The sequence below is a fragment of the Rhincodon typus genome, chromosome 30, assembly GCF_021869965.1.
Source record: "Rhincodon typus isolate 14 chromosome 30, sRhiTyp1.1, whole genome shotgun sequence".
Lineage (NCBI taxonomy): Eukaryota > Metazoa > Chordata > Chondrichthyes > Orectolobiformes > Rhincodontidae > Rhincodon > Rhincodon typus.
The window spans coordinates 30,808,031-30,833,036 of NC_063361.1; the positions used below are offsets into that span (position 1 = coordinate 30,808,031).

A 25,006-nucleotide genomic window follows, 5' to 3' on the forward strand; every position below is an offset into this window, starting at 1 on the left:
TCAGCCTTTCTGCTCCTATGATGCTGCTTGGCCTGCTGTGTTCATCCGGTTCTGCACCTTGTTGTCTCAGATTCTCCAGCATCTGCAGTTCCTACTAACTCTGATTCAATTTTAACCCCAGAGAGCTGGGTTGGATTAATTCATGTTCAAGCTGTGGTGTTAAACATAGAACATAGAACAGTACAGCACAGTACAGGCCCTTCGGCCCACGATGTTGTGCCAACCTATTATCCTACTCTAAGATCAAACTAACCTGCATACCCTACATTTTACTGAACATCCATGTGCCTATCCAAGAGTCGCTTAAATGTCCCTAATGTGTCTGACTCTACTACCACTGCCGGCAGCGCATTCCACGCACCCACCACTCTCTGTGTAAAGAACCTACCTCTGACATCTCCCCTATACCTTCCTCCAATCACCTTAAAATTATGCCCCCTTGTGATAGTTATTTCTGCCCTGGGAAAAAGTCTCTGGCTATGCACTCTATCTATGCCTCTCATCATCTCATACACATCTATCAAGTTACCTCTCATCCTTCTTGACTCCAATGAGAAAAGCCCTAGCTCCCTCAACCTTTCCTCATAAGACCTGCCCTCCAGTCCAGGTATGGACTGTATGGAGACCTGTGCCCTTGTCGCACAGTAAAGGAGTGGTACCCCTTACACTATTTACCAAGTTGTCTCTCTCTAATGGAGAGAGATACCAATAAAAAATGAAAAGAACTGCGGATGCTGTAAATCAGGAACAAAAACAGAAGTTGTTGGAAAAGCTCAGCAGGTCTGGCAGCATCTATGAAGAGAAATCATAGTTAACAGTTCTAATGAAGGGTCACCAGATCCGAAATAGTAACTGATTTTTCTTCACATATGCTGCCAGACCTGCTGAGATACCAGTCATATTCCCTTGTATACTGTGTCCAATTACCTATGATATAGACGATTAAGGGCATCGCTACCCCCCTTGTACTTGCTATCATCAAAAACTCTGCTGCCCACATTCTCCTCATGTCAGTAACTCAGCTCCTGACTTTCTAAAGCCTGTCCACCATTGACAAGACACAAATCAGGAGTGTGATGGAATACTGCCCATTTGCCTGGATGGGTGCAGCTCCAAGAACCTTAACACTTTCAAAAGCAAAGCAACCTGCTTGATTGGCACCACAACAACCACCTTAAACATTCTCTCCCTCCACCGTTGAAGCACAGCAGCAAAGTGTATGTACCGAGATGCACTGCAGGAACTCAGTAAGGTCCTGTGGATAGCAGCTTCCAGTTTCACAATCTGTTCCACCTAGAAAGATGAAATTGACTTAGGAATTAGAAAATATATTTCGCTGCCTTTTAGTTTGAAGATAGTGAAAGACGTATCGAGAAACCTGGACATTTGACTCCAAATCAAACTGGTGGATTGTGCTAGACCTTTTTGTCAGGCCATTATGTGATCTTAGTACAAAATGTAATTTTTTTTTTTCTTTATTCATGACCAGGATGAGGGCATCGCTGGCTAGGCAGTGTTTATTGTCCATCCCTAATTGTTCAAAGTTAACCACATTGCTGTGGGTCTGGAGTCACATGTAGCCCAGACTGGGTAAAGATAGCAGTTTCCTTCCCTAAAGGACATTAGTAAACCAGATGAGTTTTTCCATCAGCAATCAGCTATACATTCATGGTCATCATTAGACTCTTAATTCCAGATATTTTATTGAATTCAGATTCCACTATCTGCTGCAGCAGGATTCAAACCGGGTCCCTAGAACATTATCTGGGTCTCTGGATTAACTATCCAGCGATAATACCACTAGGCCATCGCTTCCCCAAAAAAATTCACTTCATTGAATTATACAGTTCTGAGGGAGGCCATTTGCGCTTTTGTACAGGTGCCATCTCTTTGAAAGAGCTATCCAATTAACCCCATAGCCCTATAAATGTTTCCCTTTCAAATGCATATCTAAATCCCTTTTGATGCCTGCTTGCATCACACTCTCAGGCAGCACAATCCAGATCAGAAACTACTCAACTTATTTTAAAAAGAATTCTTCTCGCCTTCCAAAGGGGTTTTGTTTATCTTAAAATCTGATCCTCTTGAGCTTGGGGACAAAAGAAAATCGTGCACAAAATATAGACATTGAAACTGAAATACAGTTCAATTAACATGAGTGCAAAACCATTCATCGTTTTGAGACAGGCTGAGGAGTTCCTTAGGCACAAATTCATTTTCTTGCATTGCTGCTCACAGCGGTAGTTTAGTTATGTATTCCAGAAACATCACCAATGCTCGAACTAACTGACTTTTGTTTTGTGCTGCACATCCAATGCAGTGACCCCTCCACTATCTCGCTGTAAATTGATGGACTGTTTTTTTTCCTGGACTGACTGCCTCTTTTTTTTCCTTTTATTCATTCACGGGATGAGGGCGTCACTGGCCAGGCAGCATTTATTGCCCATCCCTAATTGCCCATAGACAGTTAAGAGTCAATAAGAGTCACATGTAGGCCAGACCAGGTAAGGATGGCAGTTTCCTTCCCTAAAAGACTTTAGTGAACCAGATGGGTTTTTCCTGACATAGGGTTCACAGTCATTGTCAGATTCTTAACTCCAGATATTTATTGAATTCAAATTCCACCACCCACTGTGGCAGGATTTGAACCAGGTCCCCAGAACATTATCGGGGTCTCGGGATTAACAGCCCAGCCATAACACCACTAGGCTGTCACCTCCCCCTTTTGCGGTCTCCTTAACTTTGATTTTGCCCCGTCTCAGCTCATCTGCTGATGAGACTTTCATTCATGACTTTGGTACTTTCAGAATTGATTGTTCCCATGTACATCTGATTGGCCGCCCAATCTCTACCCTCCATGAACCGGATCTTTGCTACTCGTGTCCTATTTTTTTAATCAAATCCTGTTTGCCAAGCATCCAGGTAGTTCATCTCCAGGATCTGCATAGTGCAAGTGAGCAGTGTGATGGAATACTCCTCACTAGCCTGGATTGGTGCAGCTCCAATAACGTTCAAGAAGCTTGACTCCATCCAGTACCACATCAACCACATTAAACATTCACTCCTTTCACCACCAATGCAAAGAAGCAGCATTGCGTACTAGATGTAAGATACACCAAGCCAAAACTTCTGAGGCAGCACCTTTCAAGCCCACAACCTCTACCACCCAGAAGGGCAAGGACAGCAGATACATGGGAACATTTGCAAATTCCCCGCCAACTCACCATCCTGTCTTGGAAATCTGTCGGCATTTCTTCACTATCACTGGGTCAAAATCCTGGAGTCTGGACCTGACAACACTGGATAATTTGAATCATATCAATTGCAGTGGTCCAAGAAGCTGGCTCACCTCTACCTTCTCAAGGAGCAATTAAGGATGGGCAACAAATGCTGACCAGAGATGCTCATATCTTGTGAAAAAAGTACTTTTAAAAGCACTGTACTTGCTGACCTACTGACTCGTGGCTAAACGAAGCTTAAAAGTCCTTCAGAGACAGTAGGAACTGCAGATGCTGGAGAATCTGAGATTAGAAGGTGTAGAGCTGGAGGAACACACCAGGCCAAGCAGCATCAGAGGAGCAGGAAAACTGACGTTTTGGGTGTAAACCCTTTTTCAAATACCTCCAAAGCTTCACACTTCTGCAACTCTGTATTCTCCCCTACCTTTTAGGTATCTGTGTCCAACAAATCCATCCCTCTTGCGTATACCTGATCTTAATTACTCAGCCGACAGTCGCTGTCGCTTCAGTTGTCGAAGCTGTAAGTTCTGAAATTCCCTGATTAATCTTCTCTGCCTTTGGGACCCCTCTCGTCTCCTTTAAAATCTCTCCTTCAAACTTCTCTTTTTGACCAAGCTATTTGTCATTGTCACCTGAAAATCTCCTATGTTGTTATTTTTGGTGTGCCTGTGGGGCAGCTTGGAACATGTAATGTATTTTACAAGTAATCATTTTTGCCTTTAATTCTTAATTCCTTTCCAATTTCTCCCAATGTCACTCTGTACTTGCACGTCCAACCCGTCCAATTCTTTGAAATCCTGTTGTTTGGGATCTGGTTTCGGATGACATTGGTATTATTACATTTACTGGATAAATGTTACCACTTTCTTATTTTATAGCTTCAGCAAGTGTCCTAAACTCTGGCTGTAATTCAACTACAACAAAAGTTATTCTAGTAATGCCTGAGTTTACACCACTGGAATCGTAAAGACTTCCAAAAACCTTCAAACTGAAGTGTTGCACTAACATCCTATTGAGGGGCTTTCTAGGCCATTTCAGAGTCAGTCATGTAGCTGTGGGAATGGATTCATGTCTTGGCCAGACTGTGTAAGGATGGCAGATTTTCTTTCTGAAAGTTGGTTTCACCTGACGAAGGAGCAGCGCTCTGAAAGCTTGTGATGTCAAATAAACCTGTTGGACTATAACCAGGTGTCTTGTGACTTCAGACTTTGCCCACCCCACTCCAACACCAGCACCTCCATATCTTGTTTAATATTAATACATTACTAATATTAACATTAGAACATAGAAAAGTACAGCACAGTAACAGGCCCTTCAGCCCCACCATGTCTGTGTTGAGCAAGATGCCATTGTAAACTAATCCCATTTACTCTCTACTATGCCAGAAATTGAGCTCATGATATTGTGTCATTGGTTTGGTTCTGAGTACAGTATGCGTACAGTAACATGACCACTATGATACCACATCCCATTCATTGCTGCATTTGAGCTCTACAATGAATAAGTGTTTAGTAACTCCCACTTTGTGCAGTAAATCTTTCCTGAACCCTTTCTAGTTTCATAACATCCTTCCTGTATAGGAGGGAGACCAGAATTGCATGCAGAACTCCAATAGTGGCCTAACTAATGTCCTGTACAGTAGCAACATGACCTCCCAACTCCTATACTCAATGCACTGACCAATAAAGGCAAGCGTACCAAATGCCTTCTTCACAGCCCTGTCTACCTGTGACTCCACTTTCAAGGAACTATGAACCTGCACTCCAAGGTCTCTGTTCAGCAACACTCCCCAGGAGCTTACCATTAAGTGTATAAGCCCTGCCCTGATTTGCCTTTACAAAACGCAGCACCTCACATTTATCTGATTAAACTCCATCAGCGGTAATCAATTTTGACTGAAACAATGCACAGAATCAGAGAATGTTACAGCACTGAAAGAAACCATTCAGTCCAACGAGTTTGTGCTATCTCTATTAGAGTGCAATCAGTCATTCTAACACTGTTCTTTGCAGCAAATTACTGCAGATGCTGGAATAAGAGAATACTGAGAATAAGACTCTTATGATGAAGAGTCATCTATATGTGAAATGCCAGCCTGCTTTCTTTCTATGGAATCTGTCTTACCCACTGTGGTCTCCAGCATGTCTTGGTTTCAACACTGTTCTTGTCTCAGTTGGCTGGATTGCTGGTTTGTGATGCCAACAGCCGATACCAGCATAGGTTACCATGAAGGACTGTCCTTCTTAACCTCCCCTCCTTGCCCAAGGTGTGGTGACCATCAGGTTAAACCACCATCAGTCGTCTATCTGTAATGAGAGTGTGGTGATTTTACCTTTACAGTTTTTCTTTTATCGATTATTTATATTAAATCTGTATCCACTAAAGTATGTTTGCAATGGATATTTTTGTACACTCTTGCATTTTATTCTTTGTGTCTATATTTCTTTCATTTGTACCCCTCCTTTTCCCTGTACTGATGCTGGGAAATAATTTTGGATGTGCTAAGCTCAGTGGATAGCACTGTCGCCTCTGAATCAGAAAATTGTGTATCGAATCCCACTCCCAAGCTTTCAATATGCTAACTAGGTTGGCAGTTCAGTGCCTTCCTAAATAAATGCTATACTCTCAGAGGTATTAACTTTCAGGCGTGAAGTTAAACTGAGGATCCATCTACTCTTTCGGGGGTATCAGTGCTGTTTCAGAGAAGAGCAGGCGTTTTCTCCCAGTGTCTGGACCAGCATTTGTTCATCAACCAATGACATAAACTGGTCATTATCTCATTGCTGTTTTGGGGGTCTTGCTGTGTACCAATCACTATGTTTTCGACATTCTGAAAGCGATTCCAAAGAAGAGTGGCTATGATGTGGTTTGGAACATCCTGAGGTCATAAAAAGCATTATATAAATGTAAGCCCCTTTTTTCCAGTTGTTGCTGATGGTGAGATTGACCATAGCACAGGGATGACCTTTCACAGTCAAACTCTGTTTTGACCTGATGTCCTCACTCAAACGCTTTCTGACAGAGGAATTCTGAATCGGACTAGGAAGTGGAACTGGCTGCAATTTTGCCTAGCCTTCATTCAGAGGCAGTCAGGCTAACTGAAGCACCCAAATCAATTTGGTAGATTTGGGGGATCAGACAGTTAAGGGTACGCAGTGTAATGAGACTGGGACAGCAAGTTGGAACCCTAGACCAATGTTCTGGGGATATGGGTTTGAACCCCACCTTGACAGATGGTGAAATTTGAATTCAGAAAAGTCTGCAACAAATACCTTGCCTTATGATGACCACTGTAACCACAATCAATTGTCGTAAAAACCTGTCTGGTTCACTAATGGCCTCTAGGGAAGGGAGTCTATCATTCTTACCTGACCTGGCCTACATGTGGCTTCAGACCCACAGCAATGTGCTTGACTGTTAATTAGAATTTGGGCAATAAATGCTGACCTAGCCAGCAATGCCCATATCCCACTAATGAATTCTTAACTCCAACTTCCTGTCCTTTTCTTTTGAGACAAGTTATGATCTTATTAAATGCTGAAGAATGTTTGAAAGGTCTTCTCCAACTCCAAGTCTTGTAATGTCTCCACTAACACAGGGACAGACAAAAGATCAAACCCAGGACCTTGTGTTCTTGAATTACTCAGAGATGCTGCACTGCGTGTGTACCAACTTAACCCATTGAGAAAGCTTCCAGTTTAGAGATCAGCTTTTAAAGAAAGAGGCATTGGTTTGTTACAGATTGCTTAACTGATTTTTCTTTCTTTTTGTTCAAAAGGGAAAGTATGCCAAAAGGAAAAGTCGTTTCAAACGCTCCGATGGTAGCACATCCTCAGATACAACATCCAACAGCTTTGTTAGACAGGTGAGTGCATGACCAAAAGAATTATCCATGGACTGTGCATGGGTGTTTTGTGTTTAAACAATAACACTGTGGTCAGCGCTGATCTCTTCTTTTCACAAGAGATACCAAAATCCCATCCTTTAGCGTATCTCTTTCCTCCTGCCATTCACGATGTTGAAGTTAGATTCTTACTGATTATCTTCCAGGATGTCACATCACGCACAAATCCAACTATAGGCTTCACATCATTGGCTGTTTCCTCACTGCTGTCTTCCTTATACAGTTTGGAGGTTTTTGACAAAAGCCTGTTAGTAAATTTAGTCAATTTCTACCCCACCCCAATCTCTTGACTCCATTTAAACTTGATGAATCTCATACTATGAGCCTTGGCTTGAGATCCACGTTTCAAGAAACACACTGTTACAGAGCTGTCAAAGTTAAACCATTCATGGCTGTAACATTTATAATCTGTATCAATGTTTCAGATGAGGGGATTGAGTATAAATGTATCTATGTTTATTGGGGATGCAGTGTGGGAATATAGGCTGCGAGAGGAGTGCAGAAAAATATAGGCTGGTTACGTGGGTAGGCCGAAAACATGGAAGATGGAATGTAATGTGCAGAGGTCTGATGTTATCTACTTTGGGAAGAGGAGACGGAAATGCACGATATTTCCTTAAATAATAAGAGACCGTGTAATGTTGATATCAGAGGAACACCTGGGTGTCCTTGTACAAAAATCACAAAAATTTAACACACAAAGATAACAAGGTAATTAGAAAAACGAATGCTCATCTTTATTACAGAGGCTTCAAATGTAGGTCTAAACATTTAAGGAAAGGCCAACATAGCCCATTGCCCAAAAAGAACTTAAGTGGGAAAATAAAGTAAAAAAGCAGAGACAACAAGGTGCAGGGCTGGATGAACACAGCAGGCCAAGCAGCATCATAGGAGCAGAAAGGCTGATGTTTTGGGCCTAGACCCTTCACTCCAAAGTAAAAAAGCAAATTGGATTCTAGTTTCTTGGTCTGCCAAATTTTAAATACAAGATTAAAATATTTAAAAATATGTTCAGAAATGTGCACTATGATCACCTGAGCCTGCATCCCCACTCAATAAAATCTTAGCTACTGAAGGTTCACTGGACCTGAAACATTAACTCTGATTTTTTCTAAACAGATACTGCCAGACCTGCTGGGCTTTTCCAGCAACTTCTGTTTTTGATCCTGATTTACTGCATCCACAGTTCTTTCGGGCTTTTTTATATAGTCCAAAAGGTTTATTTGAAATCCCACAAGCTTTCAGAGCGCAGCCCCTTCATCAGGTGTATTGAGAGAGAAGAGCACACAGACTCAGAATTTAAAGGCAGAGAGATCAAGGGCAGAGAGATCAAAAGATCATACAATGGGTGTGAGTGAAGTGTCAGATGATAAATCTCTGCGGGTGACCGAGACTGTTAGACGGTCAGTAAAGTGCCAACAGCTGAATAACAAGCGAAGAGATGACCTATAATCTGATTAAGTGAGGCAGAGAGATAATTACAAAAAATTAAAAATAAAGTGGTGCTGGAGACAAACTAAATGACTGGAATCACATGCCGAATTCAAAACTGTACAAATTAATTAAGGTAGAGAGATCAAAACAATTTATCCAAGTGATGCTGTCAAAACAGGACAGTGAGGAAGGTTTTACAGATACAGAACAGTGCGGTGGGGTCACATGTAGCATGACATGAACCCTAGATCATTGTAAAGGCCATCTTCATGGATATGGAACTTGGCTACCAGTCTCTGCTAGGCGATTCAGCGTTGTTGTGTATCTCGAAGTCTGCCATGGAGGACACTTACCCAAAGATCGAAGGCTGAATGTCCGTCACCACTAAAGTGTTCCCCGACTGAGAGGGAACATTCCTGTCTGGCTATTGTTGTGCGGTATCCATTCATCCGTCATTGTAGTGTCTATATGGTTTCATCAATATACCATGCCTCGGGGCATCCTTGCTTGCAGTGTATGAGATAGACAGCGTTGGCCGAGTCACATGAGTATCTGCCGTGCATGTAGTGGGTGGTGTTCCCACGTGTAACGGTAGTGTCCATGTTGATGATCCGACATGCCTTGCAGAGGTTGCCATGGCAGGGTTGTGTGCTGTTGTGGCCGATGTTGACCCAAAGGCTGGGTAGTTCACTGCGAATGATGGTCTGTTTAAGGTTTGGTGGTTTTTTGAAGGTGAAAAGTGGACGCGTAAGATGATCTTGGCGATCAATGACATAATGAAGGCTGTGAAGAACATAATGTAGTTTCCCCACTCCAGGGAAGTACTGGATGCTCCAGCACACGTGGGAACACCACCCATCACATGCACGGCCAATGTTACTCAGCCAACGTTGTCTATCTCATACGCTGCAGGCAAGGATGCCCTGAGGCATGGTATATCGGTGAGACCATGCAGATGCTACAATGACAGATGAATGGACACCATACAACAATCGCCAGACGGGAATGTTCCCTCCCAGTCGGGGAACACTTCAGCGGTCAAGGACATTCAACCTGCAATCTTTGGTAAGTGTCCTCCATGGCAGACTTCGAGATACACCACAACGCAGAATCGCTGAGCAGAGACTGGTAGCCAAGTTCCATATCCATGAAGATGGCCTTTACAATGATCTAGGGTTCATGTCGCGCTACATGTGACCCCACCGCACAGTTCTGTATCTGTAAAACCTTCCTCACTGTCCTGTTTTGACAGCATCACTTGGATAACTTGTTTTGATCTCTCTACCTTAGTTAGTTTGTACAGTTTTGAATTCGGCATGCGATTCCAGTCATTTAGTTTGTCTCCAGCACCACCTTACTTTTAATTTTTTGTAATTATCTCTCTGCCTCACTTAATCAGATTATAGGTCATCTCTTCGCTTGTTATTCAGCTGTTGGCACTTTACTCACCATCCAACAGTCTCGGTCACCTGCAGAGATTTATCATCTGACACTTCACTCACACCCATTGTATGATCTTTTGATCTCTCTGCCCTTGATCTCTCTGCCTTTAAACTCTGGGTCTGTGTGCTCTTCTCTCTCAATGCACCTGATGAAGGGGCTGCGCTCTGAAAATTTGTGGGATTTCAAATAAACCTGGTGTTATGTGACTTATCTTGTTGTTCAGAACATTTGAGGCCAATTAGAACACATCTACAAAAAATGCCAGAGAAGCTCAGTGGAGGTTTCTGGCTGATTCGGTGGAGAGAGAAACAGTGTGAAGGTGTTAACAGAATCTGAGGTGACACTTTTTCAGAGCTGAAAGTGTTGTACCAGGCTCGAAGTCCCAACTCCGTTTTGCTCTCCACGGAAGCTGCCAGAACTGCTTAGTTTCTTTTTGATTCACTCCATTCATTTTGTTGGGATTGGACATCACTGGCTGGGCAAGCATTTATTGCCCATCCCAAGTGGCCCCTGTGAGCTGCTTTCTCAAACTGCTGCAGTCCCACATGCCTTAGGTAGCCTTTTTCCCTTTCTAGCAGATGATGCACTGAACAGCTTGCTTGGCCATTCTCAGAGGCATTGCTGTGGGACTGGAGTCACATGTAGGCCAGACCGGGGGTAAGTACGGTAAGATTTCCCTCCGTAAAAAGCATTAGTGACCTAGATGGGTTTCTACAATAAGTGATAACGGTTCCATGATCATGTTAAGAGTTTTAATTCCAGATTTTCGGCTGGCCAAAATTTATCCCTTAATCAACATCTCTAAAAACAGAGTATCTAGTCATCGTTTTCTGGTTGTGGGATCTTGCTGTGTCGAAATTGGCTGCCATGTTGCCTACATGACCACACTTCAGTAGCTCTGAAGCAACTTGGGATGCCCTGAGGTTGTGAAAGGTGCTATGTAAATGCAGGTCTTCCTTTTCTCTCACTATTTCTGAATGACTGGCCGTTGAGCAAAGTGCAGGGTGACTGTTGTGTGCTACACTAGCTTAATTATCTGAGTTAAACCCCGACAGAGATTAAGCATGCCGTGCAGCTGAGTAATATGGCAAGAAGAATACAGCATTCAAAAGGAATTAATTAAAGGTTGCGCAATAGGGAATCACTGAGAAGGAAATGGATTATGAGATCTGAGTATTTTTTCATATAAACCTTACCATCCCCTGACGTGCTATTATAAGTAATTAAACAGTAAAAAAGCAGCCTGTAGCAAATGATTACAACAACACCCAGGACTGATATAGTACAATCATAGCAAGATGAGCAATGCATTTCAGAGATGGGCTGAAGGATATTTTAATGGGCTTGTTGATGGATTATTAGATGACGAGGTCAGAGGTTCATCAAAAACAGCATCTGTGTACACAGAGCGATTAGATTCCTTGTCTGAACGCATGATGCTGTCAACATTCCAATTGAAATTTGGAAAAATATATTTTCAGGTTTGGAGTCGTTGGTGTGAGCTTTTGAAGGATCACAATGAGGTTCTTTGCTGTTTCGAGCATACTGCAGCTGCCATCTCCACCTGATGTGCATTAATTACCCTTTAACTGAAGCGCTTAGGATTTGTATTCATGGTGGGAAATGTCTCTCAGTTGTATTTTTGAGGGGATGAGCTCACACTTACAAAACTCTCCAGATGTTGCTGCTGTTACCTTCTGCTCATTGGGAAACTATGGCCACTTTGATAACATGGAGTCTACAGCACAGAAACTGATCCCTTTGACCCATCCACTCCATGCTAGTCTTTATGCTGCTTCCTCCCATCTCTCTTCATCTCACTCCATCAGCAGATCTCTCTATTCCTTCCGCATATCTTTAACTAGCTTCTCATTAAATGCATTGAGACAATTTGTCTCAACTAAGGCACAGTGGCTCAGTGGTCAGCACTGCTGCCTCCCAGTGCTAGCGACTCAGGTTTGATTCCAGCCTCGGGAGACTGTCTGTGTGGAGTTTGCACATTCTCCCCGTGTCTGCGTGGGTTTCCTCCAGGCGCTCTGGTTTCCTCCCATGGTCCAAAGATGTGCAGGTTAGGGTGGATTGGCCGTGTTAAATTATCCCATAGTGTTCAGGGATGTGCAAGTTAGGTGGATTAGCCATGGGAAGTGCCGAGTTACAGGGATGGGCTGGGTATGGGTGGGATGCTTACCGGATGGTTAGTGCAGACCTGATGGGCCAAATGACTTTGGTGTGCACTATAGGGATTCTATTAAGCTACACTTATTTGGTGCTCAATAGTCCATGATGCAATCTATCTTGAAAACCTCAAGCATTTCAACTCATCTGCTTCAGATTAAGCATTGGAAGTTCTCTGCTATACGGAGGAAATTTATTGCTTGTTTGATGGTGGATTGGCATTTAATGAGGTGGGAGGGTACAGCATGCCTCCATCCCAGTTAAGTCCATGGCAGGAACACTTTGGGTCATTCTTCCCCAACCATAGGGTTAATGCAGGCCCTTTGAGAAGTCCATTTATGCTCTTCATCCAGCACCGCTGGTGTTTTGACATGGAAGCCTGAAAGGGGTTGTCTGTCGCTCAATGGCACTTGATGCCTCATCTAGAGACAATGTTTGGGTAAAGGGGCACCCTTCTCCCACTGCTCCTGCTGCCAAACTGCACCCCACCCCTTCATTTGGGCTTGGGCCCATGGCAATCCTTGGCCTCAATTTGGTGCAATACCCGTCTCCCTGGTGCTACCAATCAATGCAGAGGTGCCAGCCTCTGGCCCCTACTCCCTAGGCTCCCTTGATCACAGTTGCTGCCCAGTGAGGTGCCTCATTGGCACTTAATGCAGCAATCCTTTTATGGCTGGTTGTCCAGTCCCCACCCACCCTGTCGCTTCTAATAAATACCATCCCGCATTGTAGCAGCAAGGGAAGAAACAGCCACAAAATAGAGTGTATAGACTGTATAAACACCATAGGCTCTATCCTTTATCATCTCAAACTTCATTAAAAAAAGGCAAATGTTATCAGTTTTTGCACAAGAACTTTGATTATTTTTAATGCACTCATGGGAGCCAGTTCCCTAGTGGCATTATCGCAGGACTGTTAATCCAGACACCCAGATAACATTCTGGGGACTCAGGTTCGAATCCTGCCATGGCAGATGGTGGAATTTGAATTCAATAAAAATATCTGGAATTAAGGATCTAATGATAACCACAAATCCATTGTCAATTGTAGGATAAAACCATCTGATTCACTAATGCCCTTTAGGGAAGGAAACTGCCATCCTTACCTGGTCTGGCCTACATGTGGCTCCAGAGCCACAGCAATGTGGTTGACTCTTAACTGCCCTCTGGGCAATTAGGGATGGGCAATAAATGCTGCCTGGCCAGCGATGCCCTCATCCCGTGAATGAATAAAGAACAAATAAATGGAATATGGGCATCGCCGGCTGGGCCAGCATTTCCTGCCGGTCCCTAGTTACCTTTGAGAAGGTGGTGGTGAGCCATCTTTTCAAACTGCTGCAGTCCACCTGCTGTGTGCACACCTGTAAGGTCATTAGGGAGGGAATTCCAGGTTTTACGTCCACAAACACTGAAGGAATGATGAAGTATTTCCAAGTCAGGATGGTGAGTGACTTGGAGGGGAACTTGCAGATGCGGTGTTCCCATGTATCTGCTGCCCTTGTCCCTCTAGATTGACGTGGTTGTGGGTTTGGAAGGTGCGGTCTGAGGTGAATTTCTGCAGCATGTCTTGTAGATAGTACACAGTACTGCTACTGAGTGTCGGTAGTGGAGGAATGGATGCTGTGGATGTGGTGCATATTAAGTGGGCTGCTTTGTCCTCAATGGTGTCAAGTTGCTTGACTGTTGTTGGGGCTGCACTCATTGACGAGCATAAATCATTTGGGCCATTTGCATGAGCCTATTACTTCAAGCATCGAATCAAAAGATGTTTCTGAGATGCTTCCTCTCAGACTGAACACCAGATGTTAGCAATTTGTTTTTTAATGAGTTTATCTGAAAAATAATCCAAATGACTGAGATGAAACAATTCTGGAGAAGAATGTTTCTCAAGAAGACAGCTCTTAGCCCTAAAAGTTAAAATTAATGCCTCACAATTTGAGGTGTCAATTTTTCGTCACAAAGGGATGCACACAGGAGTGTTCCAAGTGGACCCAATAGTGGACCTCAGATCTCCAAACAATCACCATCAGCAAACAGGCAACTTAGCGCAGTAACAAGTTTGAGCAGTGAAGAAAGGGGAATTTGAGTCAGGAGGGAGAGGGGAAAATCTGATAAGATAGGGAGGCAATCCAGTTGGGAGAGAGCAGTAGTTGAGAGTGAGGTAACAGCAAACATGGAAAGGGAAGAGTAGGGGAAGTTAATGAACAGTGGTCCTCAGTTTTACTGTATTGAAGGAGGGGCACTTTGGTTCTTCCTGGTTCTACATTTGTGACCGGATGTCTTAGAACCCTTTGTTGTGGGTTATGACCTTCAGAGGCCAAAGGCTGAGCTGCATGTAAATCTAGTTTTCTGGATTGTTGTTGGCGCAACTCAAGGGATTGGATCGAAATGAGATGTTTAAGAGAGTAGGTACAAAACAAAACTATTTTCTCTGGTGGTGGAATTCGGAATTAGGGAGTATGATTTCACAATTCAAGCTCCACCATTTCAGACTGAAATCAGGAAGCAGTTCTTCACATGGAACATAGAAGACATCTGGAACTTTGTCCTGCAAAAGATAGTAGAGAATGAAAGTTTCAAGGCTTGAGACCAATATCCTTCATTAGGTTAAGGGATGTGGAGCAAATGAAAGTAAATAGGGCAGAGGTACAGATCCATTGTCATTATATGGAAGAGAGGAACTTATCTAAGGGGCCAGATGGCCTATCTATCTTTTGTGTCTATCTCTTCTTTTCCTCCTTTCTGACACTGGACTCAACCTGTGGGTAGAATGTAGCAGGACAGGAAGGTTGGAGACTCTTTGTTTTGGACAGATGCAGTGCATTTTAGACACTTTGCTGCAGGATCAATGGTGGTGTCCAGGACGAAGGGAGAATAATTGGCCCTAGCAAGCTTAAGAGTGACTCGATAAACAGCAGGAGTCAGGCAGTGATCAGAGAGAGAAGCTTCCCTCTGCAGGAAAGAGCAGAATGAATTATTTATAGAGGGAGTCTTCATGTGGGTTTTGTAAAATTACCTTTGTGGAAGCTAGCTACTTGAGCTGCCCAGTGGAGTGTTCAGTAAATTGGATCGCACTTATTTGAAGATTTCCTCGGCTTGGTCAGGCCACGTTTCATTTTGGGTGTCACTGTGCAAATCTGCCTCTTGCTTCTCGTTAATTAACCTCCTTGTTGTTGTGCATTGGACAATTTCACAGCCTTTTTTGTGTGGGCAAGTTGTCGGAAAACGAAATAGAAATTGCCCTGTTTGGGTAAATTGCAATATTTATTAAAGACCATCCCACATTTTGTGCTTAGTAGCAAATGTAAGAATAGGGCAATGTGAAAGGACATGTGTAAGCCAATGGGCCAATCGAATGCCATTGCTCCAGTACAGGAACAACATTACAATGGCAGGAAATAAGCAAGCCCCTCATTGGCTCCAAATACTTCAGGGAGACATCCTTAAGACCTTAAAACATGGGGAGGCAATGGCCTAGTGGTATTATCGCTGGACTGTTAATCCAGAGACCCATGTAATGTTCTGGGGACCTGGGTTCAAATCCCACCATGGTAGATGGTGGAATTTGAATTCAATAAATATCTGGAGTTATGAATTCATTGCCAATTGTCGGGGAAAAACCCATCTGGTTCACTAATGTTCTTTAGGGAAGGAAACTGCTATTCTTACATGGTCTGGCCTACATGTGACTCCAGACCCAGAGCAATGTGGTTGGCTCTGGGCAATAAATGCTGCTGAGTCTGTGATACCCTTGTCCTGTGAATGAATAAGGGGGAAAAAAATAGGCCACTCAGCCCATCAAGTCTGCTCCACCATTCAATGCTGATCTGATAATCCTCAACTCTACATCCCTGCTTTTTCCTTGTTACTTTTGATTCCCTTGCTGGTTAAATACCTGCCTATCACATTCTTTAACTGTACTTAACAACCCAGACTCAACAGCCCGCTGTACTAAAGAGTTCAATAAATAGTTGAGTCTGCATCTGATGCTTGAATGTTAACCAATGTTTTATTTTCTTTGGGTCGCACAGTGGTTAGCATCACTGCCTCATGACACCAGGGGCCTGGTTGAGTTCCAGCCTTGGATGACTGTCTGTGTGGCATTTGCCCATTTTCCCCGTGACTGCGTGGGTTTCCTCTGGGTGCTCCAGTGCTTCCTCCCACAGCCCAAAAATATGCAGGTTAGGTGGATTGGCCTAAGTTGAATTAAGCTAAATTGTTTGTAGTGCCTAGGGATGAGCAGGCTAGGTGGATTAGTCATGGTAAATACGGGGTTACGGGGGTAGGGTGGGCGAGCTAGGTCAGGGTGAGATGCTCTTCGGCGGGTTGGTGCATACTCAATTGAATGAATGGCCTCTTTCCACATTATTTAGAACAGAATATCTACATTGATGTACATGAGGCAAATTACTAGCGTTTACTGCTTTAATTATGAGATAATAACATTCAGTGATATGGAGGTCATGTCAGTAAAGAGAGATGGACCATGTTCTAAATGAGTAGCAGGAAATGTTTCTTGTTTCCCAAGGGATTGAATTGGCTGCTCCTGTTTTGACATAATAGGCTTGGTGTGGGTGAATGGTCCCTCCTCCTTTACCCATCTAACAGGCAACGAATGATATAATCCTGCTTTTGTTGTCAGTATTTCAGCTTTTCCGTTCATCTTGATCAATGCATCATGTATCTGCAAGTTCAACATGACTAACCATCTCCCTTGTATTCCCTTCCAATGGCTAATACTGTTTAAGTAAGTTGTTCTTCTAACAAGAGTTTAAAATGTAGTTTCTACTCATTTATGTAAAAAGTAACATGAGTAAACTGCCTGTCATCTGTTATCAGTTAATGAAGAACCTCTCTACACCTCTACCACCAGCAAGGACAAGGACCACTGGGTCAAAATCCTGGAATTCCCTTCCTAACAGCATTGTGGATGTCCCTAAACCGCATGGACTGTAATGGCAGCTCACTACCGCCTTCTCCAGGGCATTTTGGAATAGGCATTAAATATTGGCCCAGCCAGCGACTCCAACATCCCATGAGCAAATGAGAAAAAGTTGGTCAGTTAATGAATGACTGAGTTTTTTAAAGACTTGTTTACAAGATACCAAGGGCATTAGGAGAGAGAAACTTCACTCCAGGAGGTCTTTCACTGGTCAGACTCCATACCTATATCATGAAAATTGGAAAGGCAAAACTGAATAGCCCACACTATGTGAAAAGTGAAAATAATAGCCACATTTTCTGTATCAGAAAACTCAGTGAACAGCAAGTCCACTGTACCCTATGCATGATCTTTAAGAGTAGATAAACTGGATTCATGTCATTCCACAGACACGTACTCTCTTACACTTTGATTTAATGTAAAATCAACTAAACTTTCTAGTTTGGAGCCTTTTTCTCTGAACCTTCATGTATAACCCTGTGATAGAGCTCTCACTGCAACAAGTTGCAAATCTGCAAAGATCCCAAATTTGCTGCATCAGATTTTGAGTTGATGATGAAACAGATCGGCTAAACTCTCCTGCTCACCCCAAAAACATGTATTTTGGGATGTTGTTAACATGACTTCATACTTAATTTTTTTTGTGGTCTTGAGAGGGGAGTACAATTGATACATTTTAAAAGACATTTGGACAGATGTATGAACAGGAACGGTTTAGAGGGATATGGGCTAAACGTAGGCAAATGGAACTAGCTCAGTTTTGGAAACCTGGTCGGCATAGACAAGTTGGACTGAAGGGTCTGTTTCCATGCTGTATGACTCTATGTCTGTATGATTATGGATAACTGGATTTATTATTAAGAGGCCAATGAAAGAACAGCAGAACAATTTTTGGTACAAGACATATCTTGGTAGTCACATGTTTTGTGACCCTGCTTGTTTATTGGAGACCCCTGCCTGGGTTTGTGACTGTCGGGTTTCAGTGTCTGTTCTGTATATTGTTAGAAGTAGTTAGTGGCCAAGGGAAGGAGTTCCCAGCTGAGCCCTCCTGTTTCTGGAAAAATCCTTGTTGCAATTTCAACGTGAAACCAGATTTCCTCTTGAACAGCTTCTGGAGGAATCCTTGATTCCGTCTTTCCTCAGAATGGTTGCACTGAGTATGTTTTCAAGAAGGAGTTAAATATAGTTCCTAGGGCTAAAGAGATCAAATGGTGTGGGAGTGAAAGTGGAAACACGTTGCTGAGTTGGATGATTGGCCATGATCATATTGAATAGCAGAGCAGGCTCAAAGGGCTGGATGGCCTACTCCTGTTCCTGGTTTCTGTGTGACACCCATCCACACATGCCAGAAAGTCAGATTGACTGCCATTTGTACACTCTACACTTATCCATTTTTCCCGTCAAGAACTAATCATCATTGGCCAAAAGTATCTCTTTCCAAAGTGAATTGCTGCACAGAAAAATCTGTTTTCTCTTTGTTTTCCTCTTCCTGATGTATGTGTTAATGTGTGTTTTGGGTTATAAAGCGCGGTGCACATTAATATTTTCAGATCACAAACTGAGTGCATTGACTAATTCTGCATCTGCACAAATTGGTTTTTCTTTGTTTTAAACTAAATCAATAATTGTGTTTATTAAAGAAACCTGGTTGATGGATTTTTTATTGTAATATAGAAAGAAAGCATATGATGTTAGGCGTATTGGTAACTGGGTGAAACAATAACATTTATGTGTGATTTATAGAATGATGGGATGAGAGAAAGGTAGTGCTGTCCTCCCATCTCAGACAGCAATGTTCCTTGCAGTTTTCCCACCTGCTCCTCCGAGAATATCTGCCTTTGTGTTGGTATCTCATCCAGCTAGCCCTCGTGAGCTTAAGTGACAGGGGAGATCTGATGAGAGAGAAGATGATAGGACACTGTGGCTTTTCCAGTGATTCTTGTTGACACATCTGCTCCTCTTTGACCCTCAAAGGACAGTTTTAGATGTGCCACTTCCCTCAACGAACCATCTTCTGCAGGAAGGTCCTGGTTCTGGCTTTTCCCAGGTGGTAAGGGATAGAATCAAGCCCACAGTTGGAGTAAGCTTGGAAATAAAGGCGATCTACTGTCTTTTCATAGAATCATCATAGTGGAAAATAGAAATCCTACGGTGTGGAAACAGGCCATTCGGCCCAACAAGCCCACACCACCCCTCCGAAGAGCATCCCACCCAGACCCATTCCCCCACCCCTGCATTTCCCTTGTCTAACCCACCTAACCTAAACATCCCTGGGCACTATGGGCAACTTAGCATGGCCTACCCTGCACATCTTTCGTAGGCACCAGACCCTCTGCAATACACCCAATAAAATTTTCAGCCAATCCTGACTTCTACTGCAGTTATTGAATGTACAGAAAATGGAAAGAGTGGGGATCGTTTTAATTGCAAAACTGGGTTGTTAAAATCAAGCAAGTTCTCAAAAGATGGAAAATATCTTAATGCACACCTCATTTTAACATTCCTTTCCTATGCCATCACAGTTTAGGTGTAGATATCTTCAAGTCACCTATTCAGAAATGTTACTGCAAACCTCTGGAGCAGATGGGGACTTAGAATCGTAGACTCCCTACAGTGCAGATAGAGGCTATTTGATCCATTGAGCCAATTGATATAACTCCAACAGAGACCAGTATCCCATCACCGAGTCACCCTTTATTTACACATGGAAAGTCCTTAATACTGACCCAGCGCCCTCAGAACCAGCTCTGAGTGAACAGAGCCCCTGACACTCCTGTTTATATCTGTCAGCCAGGGCTCCCTGATTGGACCAGATTAACAGCCACAATCAGGGAACTCATAGTCTATGAGGTTCACCTGGCTGGTCTCGTTACAATCACAACATTTATACAGCCATCCAAAGGGCATCCCATCCCCCGCCCCTATCTCCATAACCCCTCATGTCCCACGGCTAACGCACCTGGCCTACACATCCCGGAACACTACGGGGTAATTTAGCATGGCCAATCCACCCTAACCTGCACATCTTTGGACTGTGGGAGGAAACCGGAGCACCCGGAGGAAACCCACACAGACACGGGGAGAACATGCAAAATCCACACAGTCACCCGAGGCTGGAATCATATCCAGGTCCTTGGCGCTGTGAGGCAGCAGTGCTAACCACTGAGCCACTGTGACTTGAACCTATGCCTCCTGGCTCAGAGGTAGGGACACTACAGTGCACCACAAGTGCTCCCTATCTAGGCTTTATTTGCACAGAGGCACTCTGCACTTTGAAAGAGTTTGTGTTGTATGTAACATTGAGATCAGCTTCAGTGTAGGGCTGATGATTCAGTGCTATTTTACTTTTCTGACTCATCTGTGCCTGGAAGTCGCTGTTGGTGATATTAGCAGACACCTCATGCATCAATATGGCACATCTAGGTCAATTCTAAATGGGTTAACACCTCTATTAAAATAATTGACAGGAGAAGAGCATATGATAGAATGTATCACTGATCCAATAATATCACCAACAGTAATATCAAGGCTATGGACTCAGCGTGCTGCAAGGATTTCATAAATCTTCACATTTTCTTTCATAACAGATGCATTGAGAGAACTTCTCACCTCTCCTATTTTGCCATTAAATCACGATTAGATTGAAAAATCCATGCTCTGTGGTGCCTGTAAATATTTGACAGGAGCTGGTGGATAGCATTCACATAGCAGCACAAAGGCTTCGCTCCCTGGCACCCTGAGTAACAAGCAGTCGGTGAGGAGTCCTTTGTTTGTGGCAACATTTGGATTTGAACATTTTTTTAAATGCCCATCCCCAAATAATTAATGATCAGTCTGGCTCATCAGTACAAGCGTGTAGGATTTTCTGATCTGTGTTGGTTTTTGCATACTCCACACAAAAGAATAGGTTTTGGTGCATGCTTTTCATTTACATTGTGCCTGATTTAAAAAAAAAGGTCTGTCAGGGGGGTGTCAACATCACTGGTTCATCAACTTTCTTATCCATTCCTATTTGCCCTTGAGAAGGTGGTGGTGAGTTGCCCCCTTGAACCTCTGGCTTTTGGGGTGAAGAGAACGGAGTTCCACAGTTTTAACCCAGTGACAGTGAAGGAATGGTGAAAAGATTTTACCAATGAATAGAATAGGGTGGTACAGTGGCGCAGTGGTGCCTCATAATGCCAGGGACCCAGGTTCAATCCCACTTTCGGACACCTGTCTGTGTGGAGTTTGCACATTCTCCTCATGTCTGTGTGGGTTTCCTCCCACAGTCCAGTGATGTGCAGGCTATGTGGATTGGCCATGCTAAATTACCCATTGTGTCCAGGGATGTGTAGACGGGTTACAGGGAAAGGGTAATGGGTCTGCATGGGGTGCTCCGAGGGTCAGTGTGGATGTTTTGGGTCAAAGGGCCTGTTTCCACACTGTAGGGATTCTATGAAATTAATTCACATGCAAAATATAGAGTCATACAGCACAGAAACAAACTCTTTGGTCCAACTCATCCACTCTGACCAGGTTTCCCAAACTAAACTAGCCCATTTGCCTGCATTTCCCTATATTCCTCTAAACCTTTCCTATTCATGTACCTGCCCGAATATCTTTTAAATATTATAACTGTACATGCCTGTAGCACTTTCTCTTGAAAATTGTAGCAAATGCAAGATGATTTTGTAAAGATAGTGCCAGCTTTGCTCACCTTGATTGCAAATTAATTTTCATGACTTTTGGGCATAATCTTCTCTTGCAAGTAAAATGAACATGTTTAGTTAAAATACAGAACTGCTCAATTTCATAGAAAAATGTTAAGCTGCTCATCGCACATATTTCATCACTGAATTAAAAATTGTTGGGTTTAATTGTCATTCTGACAATGTTGCTCTTTTAAAAACAAATTATAAAAGTTGGGGTTCTCCATTACTGTTATCGAAAGGGATCCCTTTGTCCAATATGGGCTATATGTTATTGAAAATTTAAATGAATAATTGCCGAGGGCATTGCTTCCTGAATATTGTCCTGCAGTGATCCCCATTATCCCTCTTATTTTGTCTGAACTCAGACTGAAAGTTTGGCGCTTAAACAAGTTGTTGCGCAGAGTGGGATGGCCTAGTAGTATCATCGTTTGACTACTAATCCAGAGACCCTGGTTCGAATCCCACAATGACATATGGTGGAATTTGAAATCAACATGAGAAAGAAAATCTTGAATTAAGAGTCTAATGATGACTATGAAACTGTTGCCAATCACTGGGGAGTAAAATAACCCTTCTAATGGGACATTCAAGCCTTCAATACGGTCACCTCTTACTCTTTTAAGCTGCATTGGATACAACTCTAGCCTGTCCAACCTTTCCTCAAAAGCTAACCCACTCATTCTAGGATTTGGTCCAGTAAACACTCTCTGAACTCTATATTTTCCAATTTCCATGACCTCCTTCCTTAAATAAGGTTACCAATACCAAGCACAATATTGCAGATACAGACTCACTAATGCTCAGTATAACTGAAACATAACCTTCCCACTTTTGTATTCAAATCCCCTCATGATAAGTTATAATATTCTATTAGCTTTCTTTAATATTTGCTGTATCTGCATACTAACATTCGCAATCCATACATGAAGACACCTAGCTCCGTCTGTATCTCATAACTCTGTAGTCTTTGACCATTTAGAAAATGTTTCCTTTTATTTTACCCACCAAAATGGACAACTTCATGTTTTCCTACATGATACTCCATTTGCCACTCTTTACCCACCTACTTAACCTAACAATATCTTTTTTTAACCCCCTTGCGTCCTCTTCATAACTTATTTTACTACTCTATGATTGTGTCGTCAGCGAATCCAGCAGCCATACCTTCGTTTCTTGAAATTGTCAACAGTTGAAGTCCAGCACCATTCCCTGTGGCACATTACTCCTCATATCTTGCCAACCTGTAAAAGACCTTTTTATACCTACACTCTGCTTCTGTTCACCAGCCAACTCTCTGTCCATGCCAATATGTCACCCCATACACTAGGAGTCTTTCTTTATCTCATATACTGAGGAAGTTCTGAGGAAGGGTCAGACCCGAAACGTTAACTCTGTTTTCTCCTTCACAGATGCTGCCAGACCTGCTGAGCTTTTCCAGCAACTTTGTTTTCATTCCTGATTTATAATATCTGGAGTTCTCTTGGTTTTTGGTTTTTTTTTCTCAATTGGTTAGTCCATTTGGCCAGGCCCACCAACTAAAGGGGGCCTTGCAGCTGTCAGATATCTATCCAAGATTCCTGATAACTATTGCTACGTCTGAAATCATGACCCCAAAATCTCATCTTGTGACACACACTTGTGAAACACTGTCTTAGGTATTCTTTAATAGTACCTAACACACGACGCACAGCACTGCACAGTTCAGATACTGAGACAGAAACTAATACATGCCAACAACTTTGTGACCGATAGCGAACTTCTTCTAGATTATATTTTCACATTGAGGACACTAAGCTATTGACTCCCTTAGATCTGAAATAGAAAAACAGTTGACTTCGAGCATTCCTGTAAGTGGCTCATTTAACGTTAGGTGCGGATCACTTGGTGCCACACTATCCTCTATCTCAGTAGGTTGTGTCTCATACCAGAGAATTGAATATGGAATCTGGCACTAATGTAGCACTGTGAAATGTTACATTGCCAGAAGTAATGACCTTTCAGTGACATTACACCGAGGCTCCACACGCTGCAGAAAGTCCAGTTGAAGCGAGCAGATACCACTACAGTCAAGTGTTGAAGCGTTGGTCAAATAATTCTTGTTTACAAGTATAATACTTGACTTCAGGGATCAAGGTATGAGGAGAGATTGTACAAATTAGGCCTGTTTTCTCAAGAGTTTAGAATGTTAAGGGATGATCTCATCAAAGCCTTCAAGATATTAACAGAAAATGACAGGGTAAAGATAAACTATTTCTACTGGTCAGGGATTCTCGAACTAGGGAACATAGTCGGAGAATTAGGACCAGGTTGTTCAGGAAAGATGTTAAGAAGCACACACAAAGGGTGGTGAAGGTTTGGAACTTTCTTCCACAAATAGCAGTGGATACAGCGTAGTTGGTAACTTTAAATCTGAGAATTTTTTTTCTTAAGCAAAGGTAGAACCAGAGAACCATAGAAATGTTACAGCACAGAAGGGGGGCACTTGGCCCATCCTGTCCATGCTGACCCAATGTATTAAGGGATATGGATTAGTTAGGCTACAAATCTAGCCATGATCTCATTGAATGGTGGAACACGCTCAAGGGGCTGAATGACCTATTTCTGTTCCTATGTCCTATCTAAAAGCAAAATACTGCAGAAATCTGAAACAAATGCAAAAAGTACTGGAGAAACTCAGCAGGTCCAGCAGCATCTGTGGAGAGAAAAAACAGAGTTGACATTTTGAGTCCAGTTTGACTCTTCTGAGTTATGAAGCTTTTGTCAACTTGACTCAGGATTTCTCTCTTGCATGTAAAGCAGGATGCTGTGGGCTTATGATCCACCACAGGATTCCAACACACAAACCTGTGCCAAAGGTCAAAATATTTTCTTTCCCTTGATTCTTTCTGAAATTTCTCGAGAGTTACTTTTTGATCTTCAGGGGCTATGGTTTGGTTTCTCAAAGGCTCCTTTCTCATTCTCATGAACCTATTTATGGGAGGTGATGGAGTCAAGGTGGAAGTGGGAAGGATTTTCATTCTCAGGTGATCACAGGTGTTTTGAATTCTCTTCCCTACAAAGCAAGGGTGAGGGAGATAGATTCTTGATTAAACCAGAGAGTCAGATTATTGGGAGTAGGCAGAAATGCGGATATGAGGTCACAGTCAGCCATGATCTTACCAAGTGTTAGGCCAGTCTAG

The 25,006-nt window shown here is 42.8% G+C and overlaps 1 protein-coding gene across 2 annotated transcripts in view; it reads left to right on the forward strand.

Moving 5' to 3' along the window:
• cacnb1 (calcium channel, voltage-dependent, beta 1 subunit) overlaps positions 1-25,006 on the forward strand; it is a 254,622-nt gene that overhangs the window by 28,377 nt on the left and 201,239 nt on the right. For both annotated transcript variants that reach the window (XM_048614763.1, XM_048614764.1), the window contains exon 2: positions 7,018-7,104. In XM_048614763.1, the coding sequence (XP_048470720.1) occupies positions 7,018-7,104 (87 nt within the window). The remainder of the gene's footprint in view (positions 1-7,017; positions 7,105-25,006) is intronic.